At 33.3% G+C, this 20,924-nt stretch overlaps 1 protein-coding gene across 1 annotated transcript in view; it reads left to right on the top strand.

Annotated features, from left to right (window-relative positions):
* LOC127541399 (translation initiation factor IF-2-like) overlaps nucleotides 1–20,501 on the top strand; it is a 71,496-nt gene extending 50,995 nt beyond the window's left edge. Inside the window, exons 3-4 of the mRNA XM_051966682.1 lie at nucleotides 16,567–16,617; nucleotides 19,516–20,501. Coding sequence (XP_051822642.1) covers nucleotides 16,567–16,597 — 31 coding nt within the window. The 3' untranslated portion in view covers nucleotides 16,598–16,617; nucleotides 19,516–20,501. The remainder of the gene's footprint in view (nucleotides 1–16,566; nucleotides 16,618–19,515) is intronic.
* Nucleotides 20,502–20,924: the final 423 nt, after the last annotated feature.

The following is a 20,924-nucleotide window of genomic DNA, read 5'->3' as shown; positions in this document are numbered from 1 at the left end:
TCATACCCTAGAAGCAGGAGCAGAACAGGGTCTCAGTTCTGGCATCTAGCTCAGCTAGCAGAGGAATAACCAAGGCAGGAATCCCAGGGTAAAGGGGAGCATAGAATTCTGCCACTCTGAACCAATCTGGCTTTCTAGTTGTTTTATAGGAACTGAATTCACCTGTAACCTACTCTTACCCAGACCCAACCCTAGATCAGAACTTGACAGCAAACAGACTTTGCTCTGAATCAAATCATTTTGGGAGTACTGAAAACTTACAGGTCCCCAGTCTTTCCCAAGTTCTTATGGAGTCAACACCATACGAAAACAGCAGCAGAATCAATCTAAACCTTCCCTTTAGAAGCACTGAAGAGCCCAGCTTTAACTGAAGAGCCCAGCCCTAACTTCAAGTTTAAAATCAGGAAATGGGTAAACAAAAAAAGGAACCTCATCATAATAAGCTATTATGGTAATAGTGACGCTTAAGACCAAAGAAGAGAATGATTCCAAAACGCCTGCAAGCAAAGCCTCAGGGAAAGAAAAAGAAAAAAACCCCAACAACAGCTTAATTACAAAAATGACTAGAATTCCTGGAAGAAAAGAAGCACATGTTTTTTTTTTTTTTTTGTTTGTTTTGTTTGTTTTTGTTTTTGTTTTTTGCTGAGGTTAAATGAGGTTAAGTGACTTGCCCAGGGTCACACAGCCGAGAAGTGTTAAGTGTCTGAGGTCAGATTTGAACTCGGCTCCTCCTGACTTCAGAGCTGGTGCTCTATCCACTGTGCCACCTACTGCCCCTCTCCTCCTTATTTTTTTTAATGCAATGAGAATGACTGAGGAGGGAAACAAATTAAAATGAGTTATTGAAGAAAGAATTAAAAAGAGAATTAACAGCCTGGCACAAGAGATAGAAAACCTTGCCCAAGTAGCAAATTTCTTGAAAATTTAAATGAACCAAATAGAAGCTGATGACTTCATGAGGCAACAAGAAATATTAAAAGAAAATCAGAAGGCTGAAAATAATGGGAGAAAATGAATATTAAAAACAAATGACCTGTAAAATGGTCAAGGAAAAACAAAATTTTATTTTTTGAATTTATTTTTCTTTTATATAAAGCTTTTTATTTTCAAAACATGCACAGATGATTTGGCAACATTGACCCTTGAATAGCCTTGTGTTTCAGATTTTCCCCTCCACCCCTAGATGGCAAACAATTCAATATACATGAAACATGCTAAAATATTTATCAATATTTTATTAATAATATAATTATAATACATATTAATAATAACACAAAATTAATACATATTAAATCCAATATGTATAAACATGTATACAATTCTCTTGCTGCACAAGAGAAATCAGATAAAAAAAGTAAGTAAATGAGTAAGAAAACAAAACGCAAGCAAACAACAACAAAAAGAGTGAGAATGTTATGTTGTGATCCACATTCAGTTCCCACAGTCCTTTCTCTGATTGTAGAGGGCTCTCTTCATCACTGAACAATTGGAACTGGTTTGAATCATCTCATTGTTGAAGAGAGCCCATCCATCAGAATTTATCATCATATAATCTTATTGTTGCGGTGTATAATGATCTCTTGGTTTGGCTCATTTCACTTAGCATCAGTTCATGTAGGTCTCTCCAGGTCTTTCTGAAATCATCCTGTTGGTCATTTCTTACAGAACAATAATATTCCATAACATTCATATACCACAATTTAATCAGCCATTCTTAAGGAGAAAAGAATTAAGACTCACTGGATTCTCTGAATGGCATGGCCAAAAAAAGATCCTAGACGTTAAAAAAAAACTTCTCAGAACTCTTAGGACAAGAGGGCAAAGTGTCAACAGTACCTATCAGTTATCAGAAAGAAATCCCAAAATGAAAACTTCCAGGAACATCATAGTCAAAATGCAGATATTCAGATGAAATGAAAAAATACAGCAAACAGCCAGAAAGAACTACAGGAGCCATAGTCAGAAACACATGATTTAGCAGCCACCGCTATAAAGGAGCACCAACTTGTAAATATGATATTCCAAAATGCAAAAGAGATATAGGGTGATACCTACAATAATTTACCCAGCAAAACAATAAAATGATACAGGAGAAAAAAAATAGATGTTCAGTGAAATAGGGGACTTCCAGATACTCCTGATTAAAAAACTAGAGTTACAGAGAAACTTTGAAGTTCAAACACAGGACAGAAATAAAGAGATTAAAAAAAATTTTTTTTAAAGAATGAACCATAATAAAAGACTAAATATGAATAATCTGCTTATATTCAAATTTAGGGAGATGATATGTGTCCCTTCTGAATAACTACCTTCATCAGGGTTCATAGAAGGAATCCATTTAGATAATCTTAGAGTAGCTCTGTTATTTCTTGATAGTTTTAAGGGAAGAATGGAAAGGGAATATTTTTGGGAATAGGGAAGGGAAGGCAAAGTTAGAGAAAATTGCCTCAGATGATCAAAGTGTATAAGCAGACATCTATACAAACAAGATGGGGAAGGTTGGGGGAGTGATATTTTAACCTCATTTGAACTGGTTAAAAGAAGGAAGAACATATGCAGAGTTGGGTACAGAAATGCCTTTCTCTGAATAGGGAATTAGAAAAAGAGATACAGGAATAGGGTGGGGAGAATTTAAAAAAGGATAGATTAAAGGCAAAATTAGCCCTAAACAAAACAAACTCTATAAAAATATAGATATAAACTTATATACACATGTATATCCACATAAGTAAGATGACATATTTATAACGTGATTTTTATGTAATATGACTCTCAGGTGACAAGAATGAAAACCTGAGGTGTAGTACCCATAAATTGGGGAATGAATGAACAAGTTGTGGAATATAAATGTGATGAAATATTAATGTGCTCAAGTCTGCATATCAACTAAGGTTTCAGAGAACTAATGATGAAATATGGTTCCCATCTCCTGATAGAGACAATTTTATTTTTTTTTTATACATGACTAATGTGGAAATTTATTTTGACTTCATGTGTTTGTAATGGGTTTCTTATTTCTTTCTCACTTGGGGAAGGGGAAAAAGTTTTGGTAAAAGGATAATAGGGTAGATCTTAGCTGATTAAAACAAATATATTTAAAAAACAAATTATCATGGAAATAAAAAAATATGAAACTTGAGTGAAGACTGTTAGAATTAGTAACTAAGAGGCTCTCTCTGAAGAGAGAGCAGTTTCAGTTCATTAAAGAGATTGAAAGCTGGTTGTTAAAGATTTCAGTTCATTGATGAGATTGGAAGCTGCTTGTTAAAGGTTGAGAGGTGAGACGTAAATGAGAAAATTGGAGACTAGAAATATGTTTCTTCAGCTCTATCTATAGTTGAGGTGTTTTCCCTGTAGTTTGTGTTATTTTAAAACTGCCTAATATTTTCTCTAATATATAATAATATAATAATTTTCTAATATATGATGGTGATTTCTTGTTTTTTTTGTGTGTGGATGTGTGTATGTCTGTATATTTATATTTGTGTAGATTATTTATGCAAAGTGGTAATTTTTTTGGGATCTGAAGATTTGTAGGCTGAAAAAATCCATAGTTATTAGTGATAGAAATCCTGCTTATTGAAATGGTGGCAAAGATTCATTTTTAGAAAAAGCTTTATTCCTGTCACTTTATACACTGCAATCTTTCCCCATTTTTACATGGAAAAAGAATTTTATAAAGCCCAATTAATTATCAAAGTAACTGCATGACAATGTATACATTATTATGCCTTTGTAATCCCCTATCTCTATCTAAGGAGAATAGCACAATTTTGTTATCTATTTTCTGGGGACAAGATTGATTATTATATTCACTTTGCCTCTTTTTCTTATTTTTGTTTCTCTTACACTAGTCACTGCCCCTGTTCTGCTTGCTTTAGTGTAAAAGCTTATCTTTTTAATGAAATGATTTCTTCCTTTGATTTTTTTTTTTTAAGGGGTGAGGAGTAGATATCCTTCTACTTCCTAGCTATTAAAATTTTGTAAGAATATAGGATGGTTGGGATACAATTGTTATCACAAGATCATGAACTTAAGAGTAGTAAGACACTTTAGAGTGGTCTAGTCCAGACCTTTCATTTGCAGATAATGAAATTCTGGCTTAAAGAATTTAGTGGCTATATGGGAAATAAATGGCAGAACCAAGATTTCAACAGACATTTACCTTCCTTTTCCTTTTCTTTTTCCATCCCAAGATGACTGCTCAGAAATATGTTCATTTAAGCAAGCAAAGATAGAGAAAGAGAAGTAAAGTATCAGTTTTAGCATTAAGCTGCTCATTTTATTTTCAGCCCTTACCACACCAACTTTGTGTTTTTCTGCCTCTCCTTCCTCTAAGCAAAATAATTCCAAATGAAATTATTTATGTATACTGATACACACACTAGTTACTAATGGTGAATAAGAAAGAAATTTTGAAAATTTGATAGTAATTGAATAATTAGTTTCATATCTTAGTTCACTGTATTGAATCAAAGATAACTTGGTCTTGAATTCCAAAAATCTTAGTGCAATTTTAGTTATTAAAGATATGAACTGCTTGAACTATTTATTATGAGATAGTAAAGCTTAAAACAATAGTAAGACTTTTGGGACTTTGTAAAGTGTTTTGCAAATCTTATATAATACTACAGCACTTCAAATGTTATTATTAAGCTGGCTACACTATATATTTCCTGATAAAACTTATCTATTGGAAGTGGTTTTGAATCCTTGAACTATTGTCCTGGTTCAGTTTTGTCTTTTGACTCTGTCCAAATGCTTCTATGTGACATTTGGAAAGTTATTTTTTCCTCTATCTCTTTGGTATAAGATTAGGGAGTTAGACTAGATGGCTTCTGTTCTTCTCCAGCTTAGATTAGTGAACCCCTGAGCTGATGGACTGAATATACGTCTAGGGTCTCAATGATATGATCTTGAGATTGACTATCTTAAAAAAACTAGTCAGACTTGACAAGAGCTTTGAAAAATTATAAATATTTAATTGTATGTAAGTGAAGAAAACTAAGGGGGGAAAATACAGGTAGATAATATAGGTATGCTAGGAAACTAGGTGTATGTTTAAATTTTTATGGGAGGCTAGGTGGCATAGTAAAGGATTGAAAGAGGAATCAGACCCAACTTCAAATAAGTCTTATTAGATTTGTGACGTGGGCACATCATTTAATCTCTGTCTTTTTTAGTTCCTTCTTCATTAAAAGGGGGATAATAATAATATCCACTTCCCATGATTGTTATGAGATAAGATTCGTGTAAAGTGCTTTAAAAAATTTAAAATAAATGACTTTTTCCCTCTTTAACAGAGTACTATAGGAGAATAGTAGCTACTATTTCCAGTGATTTGTTTGAGATTACTTTTATTAAATCGTTTGGAGTTTAGATAGCTCTCTCAGTGCATTGGAAGTAGTTTGAGATAGTTAATGAAATAAGACATTTTTTCCCAAACTCCTACATTTTGCCTTTCTTTTTATTTGGGAGAGAGAGTGCAAGGAAATAATCTGAAGGAGTTTGCCTTAGAGCAATGCCAAACTGGATGGGGTATCTCTTTGCAAGTGGTCCAAAAGCATCATGCTGCTTGAATTGTTCTTTCTTTCTCTGTTAGTATTTTTTCCCCCAAGACTGACCTACTTGTCTTCCATCAGGTGACTCTTGGACTGTCTTATTCATCTTTTCTCACAAAGTTGGCCCAAGTATAATTTTGATTCTAGAGTAGAAAATATGCTTGTTGAAGTTATTGCGTACTATCAATAAGATAGTTCTGGTCCATTTAAGGTTTCTGATAATCTGTGATATGTTTTGGATTACTGTGTCAAAACACAACATGTACCTAAACTAAGTGGGTAATAGGTCGTTCAGAAAGTAATTCATTATTTTGGGCAATTTGCTATCTTGTAGAATCCAATCTCTACAAAATTTCTCTCTGTACTCCTTTTTATTTCCTGAGCTATTTAGAACTCTGTCTTTATGTAGCATTCACAAGACTGAATGCCAAGAGCTCAGAGCTATTCTCTGTCGCTGTTCTTCCAAATATTTTTGTACATGTATGTATTAATATCATGTTGCTTCTGTGGAGGAATGCAGCACAATTCTTTTAAACAAATCTCATATAATACCTTTATTCATATATTGCTTGGCATGATAAGGCATTTATAGCATTTCAGATAAGTATTTTACTTTGGATAGCAAAATATGAATGCATCTTTTGATAAAATTTCTTGCTTAAAAATTATTTACATTTATGTCAACTAAATAGTACTACCTTGAGTTGTCCCCCTAAAATGTTTAATTATATGGAACTGGATATTGTAATGCTATTCTCCTCCCTGTAAAAATTTCTTTAACTAGCATAGTATGAATTGTTGAATTTGAAATTTGATCATGTACTTTGGTGATTGTACATTCTTTGGGCTTTTGTTGTTCTTTATATGTTTCATGGTCTGCTATAATTCTAAGCCTCTATTAATAAATACAGATCTCTTATCTATGACTATCTATCTATCTATCTATCTATATAAAATGACTATTAAGAAAAATTAAGACTATAATGAAATAAGGAAAATTAAGATTATAGTGACTATTAAGAAAATGTGAGTTGCTGATGCATTGTTGGTGGAGTTGTGAACGAATCCAACCATTCTGGAGAGCAATCTGGAATTATGCCCAAAAAGTTATCAAATTGTGCATATCCTTTGATCCAGCAGTGCTACTACTGGGCTTATGCCCCAAAGAGATACTAAAAAAGGGAAAGGGACCCACATGTGCCAAAATGTTTGTGGCAGCCCTGTTTGTAGTGGCTAGAAGCTGGAAAATGAATGGATGCCCATCAATTGGAGAATGGCTGGGTAAATTGTGGTATATGAACATTATGGAATATTATTGTTCTGTAAGAAATGACCAGCAGGATGAATACAGAGAGGCTTGGAGAGACCTACATGGACTGATGCTAAGTGAGATGAGCAGAACCAGGAGATCATTATACACTTCGACAACAATATTGTATGAGGACATATTCTGATGGAAGTGTATTTCTTTGACAAAGAGACTTAACTGAGTTTCAATGGATAAATGATGGACAGAAGCAGCTACACCCAAAGAAAGAACACTGGGAAACGAATGTGAACTATCTGCATTTTTGTTTTTCTTCCCGGGTTATTTTTACCTTCTGAATCCAATTCTCCCTGTGCAACAAGAGAACTGTTCGGTTCTGCAAACATATATTGTATCTAGGATATACTGCAACATATTTAACATATATAGGACTGCTTGCCATCTAGGGGAGGGGGAAAATCGGAACAGAAGCGAGTGCAAGAGATAATGTTGTAAAAAAATTACCCTGGCATGGATTCTGTCAATATAAAGTTATTATTAAATAAAATAAAAGAAAATATTTAAAAAAAAAAAAGAAAAAAAGAAAATGTGAGTTGGGCGGTGGCATAGTTGATAGAGGGCTGACTTAGGAATCTGATGGCCTAAGATACTTCTGACACATTAGCTGCCTGAACATGGGTAAATTACTTAACTTCTCAATCACTGGAACAACTCTTGAGGACTTCGTGTAATCCTATAAACAGAAAATTCTAAACTTCTGTGCCTTCTCCATCCTTTTAAAGTCAATTTGAGCAATAGGTCATAAATAGATCAGTTTGCGTTTTTGTGTAGCTTTAGTTTTCAGAGTGCTCAGATTTGATCTCGCTATTCTTCCATCTCCAACCCCCTCAAACTAAATGCCTTGTAGATGTAGTAAAGTGCTTCGCACAGTGCTTGGTAGATAGTAACCAAATGTAAAGTCTCTCTTTGAAGCTTTTTATAACTTATCACCTTTTTAATCTTTTTTTATACCTCAGTTTTCTCTCTCTAATTAGCAAATAGATGGCTTTTTCATTGGCTGTCCTCCATGCTTGGAATTCTTTTTCTCTTTATTTTTGCCTTTGGGTTTCCTTGACTTCTTTCAAGCTTTTGCTAAAAGCCTTCCTTTCCAAATTTCTCTTAATGCCTAGTGCCTTTTTTCTGTCATTACTTTCAATGTATCCCATGTATCTCTTGTTTGAAGATAGTTGTTTTCATTTTGCTTTCCTTACACTTTGAGTTCAGGGGATGTTTTTTGCTTTTGTGTCTGTTTTCAATACTTAGCCCAGTGGTACATGGTAGGCATTAGTGAATGCTGCTTGGCTTCTTGCATTAGATTCTTCATCTACACTGACAGTGAAGAAATTTTTAACTTAAAAAATATTGAGTCCATCAATAGCACAAGTGAAATAATAATTTAACTCTAAAGTGGTAAAACTTTTTTCAATAAAATAACTACCTTTTTATGTAAAATCTTTAGTGGTACAGAAATGATAGAATTAAGTTAAAATATTGCTGACCAATCTGTAGATAGAAGAAATGGGTCTGTATATTTTTAGAAGTTCCTGCCACATTTTCAGATTTAGAATTTTAGGATTACAGATCTACATCTGAAAGGGATCTTAAAGAACTAGTTCAACCCCTCCTCATTTTACGAGAAGATTTGGAGGTCCAGGGAGAGTAAATCAGTTGGAATAAACCATTATAGGAGGAATTTTAACTCTTGTCATCTATTTTCAGAATCAGAATTCTTTCCACTGTACTATGCTACTTACTCCCTTTTACTTATGCTTTTTTTTTCTTTTGGTTTTCATTTGTAAAGTTGTAAATGAAAATAGATTAAATTTATATGTCTTGAAAGTGAGATTGGAAGATTTTTGTGAAAGTGGATTTCATTAATAAGTTGTTATTGTTGCTTTTTGTCCATGCTTTTCCATAAGGACTGTGATATTGGATGTCATGTGATGCCATGACGTGCATTGGATGTAAGTGAGGGAGGTTGTGCCTGCCCCATGTCTTACTTTCCTCTCCAGAGCCATCTGGGTCCATTGACCAGATATATCTCTAGTCTTGACTAAAGATGTTCCTGGATAAAATGGGAGACCTTGGCCTTTTTAAGCTAAGGTCTCAACAGATTTCAGTTTGACTAAGGCAACCAATCAGTGATTAAGGCTAGGTAGCAATTGAGGCAGAGTCTCCTATTTCACCCAGGACTCGAGTTCAAATACAGCCTTATACTAGTTGAGTGTTGCTTAACCCCAATTGTCTTGTCAAAAAACAACAACAACAAATTAATAGGTAAGATTACACACATAGTAAAATTTTAGCAAACTTTATTCTACCTCTTCCATAAATCATAAATTGTGAAATTGTACTGGATACTTTTCTCATATCACTGTAACACTTAGTTCAGCTATTGTTTCTCTCAGATATGTAACATACCTGCTTTCTTTTCCAGTCATTTATGTCTCTGTAATATCTTTTGCACAATTGTACATCTTTGTCTGCAAATTGTTGTTTTGCACTATACTTTGTCCTTTCTGTTGTCCAGAGTCACTGTAAGTTTCAGTCTGTCTTAAAGATGTCATGATTGACTTTAAGATATAATAGATCTCTAGTGGAATGCTGGTGTTAAAAAAGGTGGGCTTTTGTGATAGTGAGCAATTTGGGATTGTTGAAAACACTACAGTTCCTCTAATGTGATCCATTCTAATCTCATCTTTCTGCATCGTTTTGAAATTAGCTCATTGTTCATCTGCATTGCGGTCTACATATACATATGAACATATGAATGCATATACTATATACATTTATGCATAGTTAATTAGAGACAATCCATACAACTATACATCACAACAATCTGGTTACTATATAGTTCCTATTTATTTATTTGGAATATTCAGGCCAATAAATTTCATCGTAGAATTATGGTGTTCTGGTGTTTGTTGCAAACAAATTTTGAATAGAAAAATTTTACTCTTACTAGAACTCTGTCTTTTATTTGGATTCTGCCCAAGTCACCTTTCATAATATTGGTAAACAGCTTAGTTATGTATATGTCTTATCTATTTTTCTCTTCTTCTCACTTGATGTTGATACTTAAAGAAAAAAATCTTTGTGGTCCTTTCAGAGTATTATGTGTTTTTAACTTGTGTTGGAGATACTTTGAAAGCATAGTGTAGTAACTAGAGCATTAGACTTGCAACTGTGAGAGATCTGTTATTGATTTTGAGATTATGAGAGATTCAGATGTCACTTTTGATTGTGTTTATCTTGAAGTCCGATCTCAGTCATTTTATTTATTCAGATTAATTTTGTTCTTTTCATTGATGGTCTCTGTGTGGGTGCATGTATGCACATGTGTGTTTTGCTTTTTTGATTTTGCATCAATTCATGTGTTTTCATATTTCTCTGAATTCTTCCTATTCATAATTGGCAAAATGGTATTTATAGTATCTGTATAACACATTTAACTGTCCAAAACAGAATTCATAGATTACCTCCTTTTCAGTATTCCATCCCAGAACTTTAAGGGATTCATGTAGTATATCTAATCTAAATCATTCTCAGACAATAAAAAAAAAAAAGAATTTGCTATAGTTTATGATTTAAAAGTAGTAGTTTTACAAATTTGTGCAACAGTGTAGTAGGCTGCTTAAAAAGTTGAAGGGAAATCATTGTAATTCCTATATCATTTTGTTTAGCCTTGTTTTGACCATTTCGTTGCTTTTATTTCTTCCTTTTTTCAGCTTTTCTAATACTGCCCTCTTCTGGTTATTTTCATTTCTGTCTGTCTGATTTGAGAGGGATGGAGATTTTTTTGGTTTTGGTTTTGTTTCATTTTTGGCCTAATTGATCTTTTTTTACCTACCTTTTAAGGTTTAGGGGCTGTATAATTCTCTAAGCCTTTTTTTTTGGTGGGGGGGGGAGGGAGGATGATCTCTCTCACTTAATTCTCCTATAGATCTCTTTCCCTGTCGTAGTCTTAACTATCACTTTTAGCATGATTTTGGAATCAGTAGTTGTTCGGTTGTATCCAATTTTTTATGACCAGATTTAGGATTTTTTGGAAAAGATTATGGATTTGTTTGCCATTTCCTGCTCCAGCTCATTTTATTGATGAAAAATGTGAAATAATCAAGGTTAAGTGACTTGCTCAGAGTCATACAGCTTGTAGGTATCAGAAAGTGGATTTGAACTTAGATCTTCCTGATTCCAGGCTTGGCTTTCTATCTTGTTACCTAGTTGCTTAGAAATCAATAGAATCAGCCTTTTATGTCTTTCCTGGTTTCTAGCTTCATTTTTTTACCTTGATATCTTTCCAACATTTCAAACTCAAACTGTCCAAAATAGAAATATTTTTCTTCTCCTGTTACTCCTTAAAGCAACAATCCTTTCCCCTATTCAGCATAAAGATCTTAAGCACTATTGCATTTATATGGAGCTTTAAGGTTAGCAAAGTACTATATATATATATATATAAAATCATTTAATCCTTGTAACAAGATCTAATCTAATTTCCTAACATCATTCAACTGAAACCAATGCCTTCAGAGTTACCAATTGTCCTTCTTTGATGTATTTTTACCACATATCCATTCCCAAATCTTGTCATTTTTTCTCTGTCTCTTCTATCTAATAGGATCCTCTTCTCTCCTCACATAGCCACTACTTTTTTAAAGGCCTTCATCACATTTGCCTGGATTATTGCAATTGCCTTTTTTATTTTTAATTTCCTTGCTTCCAGTCTCTCCCCACAGCCATGCCTCTTCCACATAGCTGCCAAAATGATTTTCCTGAAGTGTAGTTCTTAAGCATCTCTCAAAATTGGTAATCGTCAGTAGCTTCCTAACACCTCCAACATCAACTACAGGCATATATATTAGACATTTACACACATTTTAACAAACTAGACTCTTTTCTGCCTAATCAAATTTCTTGCATTCAATCTCTCTTCATAGTCTAAAGCCCAGTCCTGTAGGGCTCTTTGCTGTTTTTTCATTCCTAACCTTCATTTTCCATTCCCATGGCTTTGGGTTATCTCCCATTGGGACCTGAAATACTCTACCTCTTCACCTCCTGTTCTTAGAATTCTTGGCTTTCTTCAACTCCCGGTCAAATTTTTCTTTTCTACCCCCCAGGCCATTCCTGTTTTACCCAGTTGCTGGTGACTTCCTTTCTAAGACTACTTTGTATCTACTCTGTATTTGCCTGTAACTATTTGATTTCCCCCTCTAAGAGTGTGAGCTCTGCTTTTTCTTTGAGTCCCTAATCCTTAGCAGAATACCTGACATATGATAGTTGATAACATTTTATATCTTAATAAATACTTGACAAATTGAAATGTCTCTGAAAATAGTCAAGTAGAGACTGAAGGATGTTGTTTTAAAAGGGATTCCTCCATTGAAAGGGAAGGAGAACTTTGGTTTCTCTGAGGTTCCTTTACGAGTCTATTTCCATGGTAGATATAGAAAAGACTACAGAGCTCATCTTGTTCAATTCCCTTATTTTATAAACCCAGAGAAAAAAATGCCTAAAGTCACACAGATAGCCACTGGCAAGATTAGGACAAGGAATTGAATTTTTCTGGATGACAGTTTAATATCAGGTTCACCATTTATTTTGTAGCATTTGGGGAGGGAAATGGAGAGAGGTCCCAGCCAGCCCTTTGGCACTTTGCAAAGCCAATTCAGTTCTGTTTGAACTTAACTCATCCTTGCAGGGATGTTTTTATAATGTTAAAGACCACCAATTTATCCTTTCCTTCATTCTGTCTTCTCTTTTTCAGCACCCTCTTCCCCACCTCAGATACTGATATATTTCTTTATAACCTTAAAGTCCATAATTTTCAGAAAAGTGATCCTGATGTGTATATACCTGAAACTATTGGGTCATAGGTCCCAATACTATTCCAAAGACTATTAATAAAGATTTATTGAAAACTACAGTTTGCATCAAACTCTGCATCTATATATGCTACTATTGAACATGTGTCCCAAAGAAATCAAAGAAAGAAGAAAAACATCTATATGAACAAAAATGTTTATAGCAGCTTTTTCTGTGATGGACAAAAATTGGCAACTAAGTGGGTATCCTTAGAAATTGTCGTCTGTCAGAGTATTAGAATATTACTTTGTCATAAGAAATAAAATAATTTCAGATGAAACTAGAAAGAGGTCTATGAACAGATACAGAGTAAAGTGAACAGAAATAGATCCATTGTACAGTGATAATAACATTGTAGAGAATAAAACTTTGAACTCTAATCAGCCATAAATCAAAAAGAATGAAGATAAAACAAAATATTTCCTTCCTGTTGGAGAGATGATAAACTTAAAAAGAGATAAGCATTTTTGGACATGACTTTTGTGGGAATTTGTTTTACTGGATTATGCAAGTCTATATTAAGGGCTTTACATTTTGTGTTTGCTTTTTATTTGTTCAGTGGAAATGGGGAAAATAGGGTGAGAATGAGAATAGTAGGAGATATGAATTAATTTTCTAAAAATGCTTAATTGAAAAAATAAAAATTTATTTTTCAAAACATAATTTCTGTGATGACTTGCCCTTGGTATATCTATTTGTCTGTTACACAAAGTGAAGCATAGCTATACAAATATTTCCTTAATAAGTTATTTTCAAAATTGTATAAATATTTACTTGGAAGCCTGTTGTCAGTATAAAACAACAATCACAAACCACACTTCAAAAAAAATCACTGTCATTTTCTCGTAGCTCTTTGTCCCTATAAAAATTCTTCTTTGTAATAAAAAATCATAAATTGTATTTGCAGAATTTTTGACACTGGAAGGTACTTCAGCATCACTCTAGTTCCAACCATGCCTGAAAGATATTCCTGCTATAATATATTTGACATATAGAAGAAACAATCAGCAAAACTTAACACACTATAAACATTTCTGACAGTTTATGCTGTCAGAAATGTCGTAATTGTAGTCTCCTGCCTTTTTATTGAAAGGAGAAATATTCTTTCATCAATTTTTATAGGATTGATTGGTGATTATATTAATCTAAATTATGATGTACCATGGTTGTTTTCTGTTACAGTAGTATATTAAAGCATTTGTTATCACCACAGGATCAGGAACGTTCAATTTTATCTATGACATTTAGGAAGGCTCTTTCTTTTTTGGGAGGGGGAGAGGGAATTTTATGAGTTACCCAGGATCACACAGCTAGTAAATGTTAAGTATTTGAGGCTGGATTTGAATTCAGCTCCTCCTGACTCCAGGGCCAGTGCTATATCCACTGTACCATCTAGCTATACCCCTTAACCCAATGTTCTAAGTAACTTTTCAGTATTATAAGTTATAGCTCACACTGGCAGAAGGAATTGCTTGTCTAATCCCTTCTCTGTCTGTGTTGTTAGCTGTGTATTGGTTCATTCATACCTTCTTTAGTTTCTCTAAATTCCTCTATTTGTTGTTTGGTATAGGATACAATTTGTTCAGTCATTTTGTAATTGTTGGTCATATACCTTATTTTCAGTATTTTTTAAAAGACATTCAGCTTCTTTCTAAAAGAATAGAGCTCTCATGAAACTTGCAGTTGCGATATTTTAAGTAACTTCTTCGTTTTTTAGTAACCTGCCTACCATATACAATTTAAGTTAGACATTATTGAGCAACAGAGCTGCACAGTTTAGTGGATCAGGAATATTCAACCTCATTGCTTTCAAAGTCTGAACTAATGAAAAATGAAATAGTTTTTAATATGGCAGTATGGGAATTTATTTTGCTTGATTGTGTATGTTTGTGTATAAGTATAAGGGTTTCTTTCAGTATTGAGAAGTGAGAAAAAAGTTCTTGAAATTGAAGAAATTTAAGTATTTAAAAATTTTTGCATTATCAATGCTCATAATTTGTCTTTAAGTAATAAATTTATTTAGAACCAACTTGAACTAATCCAAAATAAGTATGAGAGATATAATTTCATTTAATTCAATAGGAAGTTTTTTGGGTTATTGATTTTTTTAAACTGATAAACCAAAAGTTCTGAAATCAGTAATTAGAAAATAATTGGATAAATCCATAATTAATTTTACTTCAATACATTATGATTTACACATATATCTTATATAGAATAAATGCAAAAGAAATACAAGGTAGTTTGGGAAGGAAGATACTAATGACTGGGGACATCAGGAAAAGTTTTGTTTCAACGGTAGCTTTGAGCAAAATTTGGAAATAGAGTAAAAATTTTGGGATGTGGAAATGAAAAGGAATCGGGCATATCGTTCAGTCATGGGGGACAGCCAGTACAAAAGCATGGGCAGAAGAGAGAAGTGCCCAGCATGAGCTTGTTTGTCAAGCATGTAGAAAGCTGAAAGGGGAATAATATAACTTGGTTGGAAAGGTAGGTTGGGAATAAATTCTGGAGGGCTTTAAAAAGTTAAACATAGAAATTTCTATTTGATCCGAGGCAATAGGGAGCTACTGGAGTTTAAATAGAGTAGTCATATGGTTATAGCTAGTTAGGAAAATTACTTGGGCAATTATGCGGAAGTATGGATTGAAGTGAAAAGAAGCTTATAACTGGAAAAACAATTGAGAGGCTGATCCCGTTGTTAAGAGAAATGATAAAAGACTTGAATTAGTGGTTATGAATGTAATGAAAGTTAAATGTCATAGAGGTAGAAATGGCAAGATTTGAATGCATGAGCAAATGTGTGTGAAGAATTGAGTACTGTAGAGGTTCTGTAAATAAATCTTTGAAAATACTTGGGATTTTCATATATGTTTATTTTCCCATTCTTGTAGCATGTGGACTGTCCATTTTTTATTTCTTACTTGTGACTAATTGGCCTTCTATTTTAATCACAACTCTCTTATTTTTATGCCACTTTGCTTGCACAATTCTTATTTGATAAAATGTATTGTCTGCCTACACCCATTATGTATCTTTCCATTGTCCTTTGGATCACCCTGTTTTAATTCTTTAAAATGTCACATACCATGACTTAAAACCATACAATAATTCTATAGAATCAGAGCAAAGCAAAAGCAAAAAATCTAAAGCAAAGAAACATTTAGTAAGTCATCAAGCATTTATTAAATATCCACTTGTGCCAGATTCTGTGCTAAGCACATATATTTAATGTTTCCTTGAATAGGACATTTTAATTTGGATGAGCTTTCTAAGGGTCAGGATTTTTGTTATTTAGTACTTCCTTACATTTATGAATCTTTTTCTTTTTAACATATCCTCTCATTACAGTACGTTTCTGTAAACTTATTGGACTCCATAGTTTGAATTGCCAGGTGCTATTTAGGGAAGTGGAATTTAGACATCTATACTGGAGAAAAATGCTCATGTACATCAGTTTCTAGCAGACTTCCTGATTTATGAAACCTGCTCTAAGGGCACAGTCAGCTTGCTGGTGCCAGAGTCAATAATTTCCCCACCTGATTTGTGGTAGTTTGCTCTCCTGGCTGTAGTAAGCATTATCTACCCACTCTCTGATGATGTGAGTTGCTCCACTAGATTTGTAGTAATAAGTCTCAATTATTCATAGGACGGGGAAGTTATCTAAATGTACTGTATTTATCATGTTTCCATGTTTCAGAATGTGCTTAGTGTTTTAAAGTGCAATGCAGAAGACATTTTGTTCTTAGGAACTGTAAATGATATCTTGGATTGTTAAATTTGAGTCAATTTTAAGTTTTTAAAAGTATTTTTTCTGGATTTTTTATTATTTAGGAAACATCTTAGACCATCAAAAGAACTTTGAAAAGGCTTTCCAAATATTTGGTAAGTATATCTTTTTCACTACAGTATAAATGAGTATATACAAGAAGATATTATTTTATAATGCATCAGTAATTTATTTTACCTTTTTTTTTCTCAAAAGTTTGCTTTATTTCTGATTTTACAACAGAATATTTTTTTACCCTTATTCAGACAGCTTATCTAGTATTAGCTGCTGTTGTGTTTGGTTTTGTTTTATTTATATAGTCATACTAGCTAGGTATAACATTCAGTGTGTATTTTCACATCAAAGGCAGTAATAATATGGTTCAAATTTTAAAGTTTTGATTGTATTTTCATTGCTTATGAAAATGCAAATTAAAGTACATCAATGTTAGATTTGACAGCTCTTCTTACAACTTAGTCATAGAGTTCAATTTTGATTTTCATGATTTTTATTTTTTTGTTCTTGAGTAGTCTGATAGTCATAAAAATTATTCCTGTAGACTAGATTTATATTGTCATATTAATTCATATTTGACTAGTTAATGTTAGTCTGTTTTATAATAATAGAATTGTTATATGTAGATAATAAATTACTTTATTAAGTCCTTAAGTAAAATATTATGAAAGTTGGTGTTCCTTTTTCTGATAAAAATATTCTTTGTTAAATGATCTAAATTCATAGACTATAATGTTCCCCACAATCATAAATATTCCTAATTTTCAACAAAATAAAACATGTATATTCTGAATTTCTATCTATACTTATATGTATAACCAGTACTGTGTTTTGAATAGCAAAGTTGGAATTGTGTTCTTTAGGAAACTTCTTTTTACTTGAGATATAAAATTTTCTTTCTTTCAGTGAAAACTTTAACCCAGATGTTTTTCACATATATAGGGAGTACATTTAGTAAAAATTTAGTAAAACATTTGAGATTCTAAAGTTGATAGCTTTATTCCTATAGATTTCTACAGATCTGTGCTCAGGAATAATAATAGATTTGTCCTTTAAGACTTGTATCCATGGAATTATCTTTAACTTAGGGCTACCTTTTATGTGCCATATCCTATTAATTAGGAAATCTTCTGATCAGGTCTATTTAGTTTATCTTTCTAATAACAGTTGCCCTAGTTCACATCTTTATTCCTTAGATCTTCTTTCTGTATATAGCATCATCTTATTATAGGATATCTTGAACACACCTACCAAAATAATTTTTCTTCAGCAATATTCATCATGTCCTTCAGGAATATATAGTAAATCCCCCTCCCCCCCTTTTTTTTAAACTGTGCTTATCTAAGCTAATTTCCCCTTAATTAATGTTCTTTTTCTATTCTGGCCTTACTTATCTTTTTATGATTCTTTGCACATACTTGACTACCATTTTATGATCCTAGTGTCCCTCTTTATGCTTTGCCACTATCTTTGAGACATGGCTCACTTTTTTTCCAAGATACTTTTGGTGATGTATTCCAGTTGTTTGTTTCCTCTCTTATTTATGTATATTCAGATCCCAGCATGTATGTTTCTTTGTGTTATCTTCACATATAATACAAATACTCTACTTTGCCATCCTCACAAGTTAAAAACCTTGTAGCAACAGGGCTTATATTTTGTTCCTCAGGAAAAAGTCCTCCCAATACTATTGTATTGTCTGCTTAGTAGCATACTTTAAATCCCCAAGATTAAATATCATTTAATGACATACTCTGCCCTGTTGAACTGTGAACTTCCATTTTTAAAAAAGAGGCCTTTTTTGGGAGGAAGGGGGTGTCATTATGGCTAATCTTTCCTCTCCACCCCCATTAAACAACCCTTCTAAGATAGAAATATAATCAAATAAAACAAATCTGTACAATGGCCCCATCTAAAACTGTTTGTTTCTGTGCCTTAAGTCTTTTCACATCTCTCAGGAGGTGGGTAATATCCTTCATCATAGATCCTCTAGAGACATCATTGAATCCACCACAGTCCATAAGTGTTTCTAAGTTGATTTTTTTTTTAAATTTAAATTTTGAATTGTCTTGACTTTGCTCACTTCACTACATCAATTTATGCTTCTCATGGTTATTTGAAATTCTCTTTTTTTATGCCTTTTTTATTGTAATACAAAGTTTAGGTGAGAGACTTGTAAGGTTTCATTGTTCCCAAAGTGATGCAATTTGGATCATTGTCCTGATGGTCAGAAACTCTGCAAATTCTTGACCTGGCTTTGGGTCTGAGCAACACGATTGTGGGCTTTGCCTATTTGGAGTTTCAGCAGATGATTTCTGGACTGCTGTTTCAATTACTGTCAGTGATTTGAAAAATTCTGCTGGTTTAGATTAAGGAACTTTAAGCTTCCCTTTGGTCTGGATTTTTTGCCTTGTTTATTCCTATAAAAGGTTCAGACTGAGTTGAGAGCTAGAACTGTGATCTTGTTCTGCTTCTGGGATATGAGTCACAGAATTTTTAAACTTGTTTCTTGCTTAGTAGAGAGTGGAACTCTTGGCTGCTCTTAATTCTTAGATGCAGGTCCTTTCTTCAGTTTCCATTTTGGATCTGTGACCCGGAATTAGGACATAATTGTCAGATGGCCTACCTATTTCTGGGTGCTTTACAAATTTATGGTGGATCTAGGATCTCTTTTTGCTCTGGTACACAGTCTCTTCTATGCCACATACTTCTGTTGGCATTGTTCTGACTAGATCCGTTCCCAGCCTCTGTCTCCTTATGACAACGTGGCCTGGAAAAGTGACTCTCGGTGATTTTATTCTTTTTTTTTTTCCAATAATATTTTATTTTTCCAACTACATGTACAGATAGTTTTCAACATTTCATTTTTGTAAGACTTTATGTTCCAAATTTTTCTCTTTTCCTTACCTCTTCCCTCCTCAAGATAGCAAATAATCTGATATAGATTAAATATGTGCAATTCTTTTAAATATATTTCTGTATTTGTCATGTTGTACAAGAAAAGTCAGACCAAAAGGGGAAAAAACCATGAGAAAGAAAAAAATCAAACAACCAAACAACAACAACAACAACAACAACAACAAAAAGGTAAAAATACTATGCTTCGATTCGTATTCATTCTCTGTAGTTCTCTTTCTGGATGAGGATATTTGATTTCTAAAATACTATTAGTGTTAGTTACCTTTGGTGACCAGAGGGACTGTAGTGTTCAAAAAGATGCAGGGACTAAAAGGTATGTGGTGCTCTGTCCAAATATGCCACTGAGGAAGAGCCTCCACTCTATCATCAAAGCTCTAGGAGAAACTAACCTTTCTAAGTAGTCAGCAGAAAAACCAGGGTGAGACATGCAGAGCCAGTCATCACACCCAAAATCATATAGGAGATACACCTGGGCCTTTGCATAAAACTTTAGGAACTAAATATGGAGGAAAAGTAAAAAAAAAATGTTTAAAGACACTAACCAGTATTTTAGAAATCATTGTAGATCTAGAGAAGTTCAAAAGAATAAAGTAAATCTGTAACAACTGCAGAGATTTAAAGAGGAAAAATGGATTTTCTTTAAGTACTACATGAGTACCTAGAAAAAAAAGAATCAAGAAATTAAAATGGAAATAAAGGCTAGAGGAAACAATTGCTGGAATAAATAACACAGAAAGTGGTAAACCTTATTCAACTCTCACACTCGCTGAAAACTTGACAAAACAAATGTTAATGACTCTGAAATAAAAACTAATAAAACAAAACCAAAAGATTCCAACAGTAAAAGAGAATGTAAGCTATCAGATATTAAAAAGCAAGTCTCTGTCTTTCTAACACAGAGTCCTACAGGCTGTTTGTTTTTCTGGTCTATTCTAGATTGTCCTGAGAAGTGGGTTTGTTTTACCAAGGTTCATGCTGGCTTTACCTTCTTTCCTAATAAGGGCTTTTGGTTACTTTTTTTGTGTAGCTGAAGAATAGAAGGAATCATTTAGTTTTCTCTTCTCTTCTCTCTCTTCTCTTCTCTTCTCTTCTCTTCTCTTCTCTTCTCTTCTCTTCTCTTCTCTTCTCTTCTCTTCTCTTCTCTTCTCTTCTCTTCTCTCTGAGGCATTTGGGGTTAAGTGACTTGCTCAGGGTCACTCAGCTAGGAAGTAAGTGTCTGAAGCAGGATTTGAACTCAGGTTCTCCTGACTTCAAGCTGGCCCTCTATCCATTGAGCCATCTAGCTGCCCTTTCATGTTGTTTCTTATTGCATTTCTTGATTATTATTCTGTCTCGTAAGAATTTCAGATTTTTGCTGAAGTGGAAGCTTTGTTGTCTGCTTTTGCTTTTTAAAAAATTAGATCCTGGATTAGATTTCAATTACTAGATTGCCTTAAAGAACTTGTAGTTCCTCAGATGGTATAAATCCATGTATTATGAAGAAAAACTA

Source organism: Antechinus flavipes, chromosome 6, assembly GCF_016432865.1.
Source record: "Antechinus flavipes isolate AdamAnt ecotype Samford, QLD, Australia chromosome 6, AdamAnt_v2, whole genome shotgun sequence".
In the NCBI taxonomy this organism is placed as follows: Eukaryota; Metazoa; Chordata; class Mammalia; order Dasyuromorphia; family Dasyuridae; genus Antechinus; species Antechinus flavipes.
Note: the sequence above shows the minus strand (reverse complement) of the source record. Positions and strands in the feature narration are given on the sequence as shown.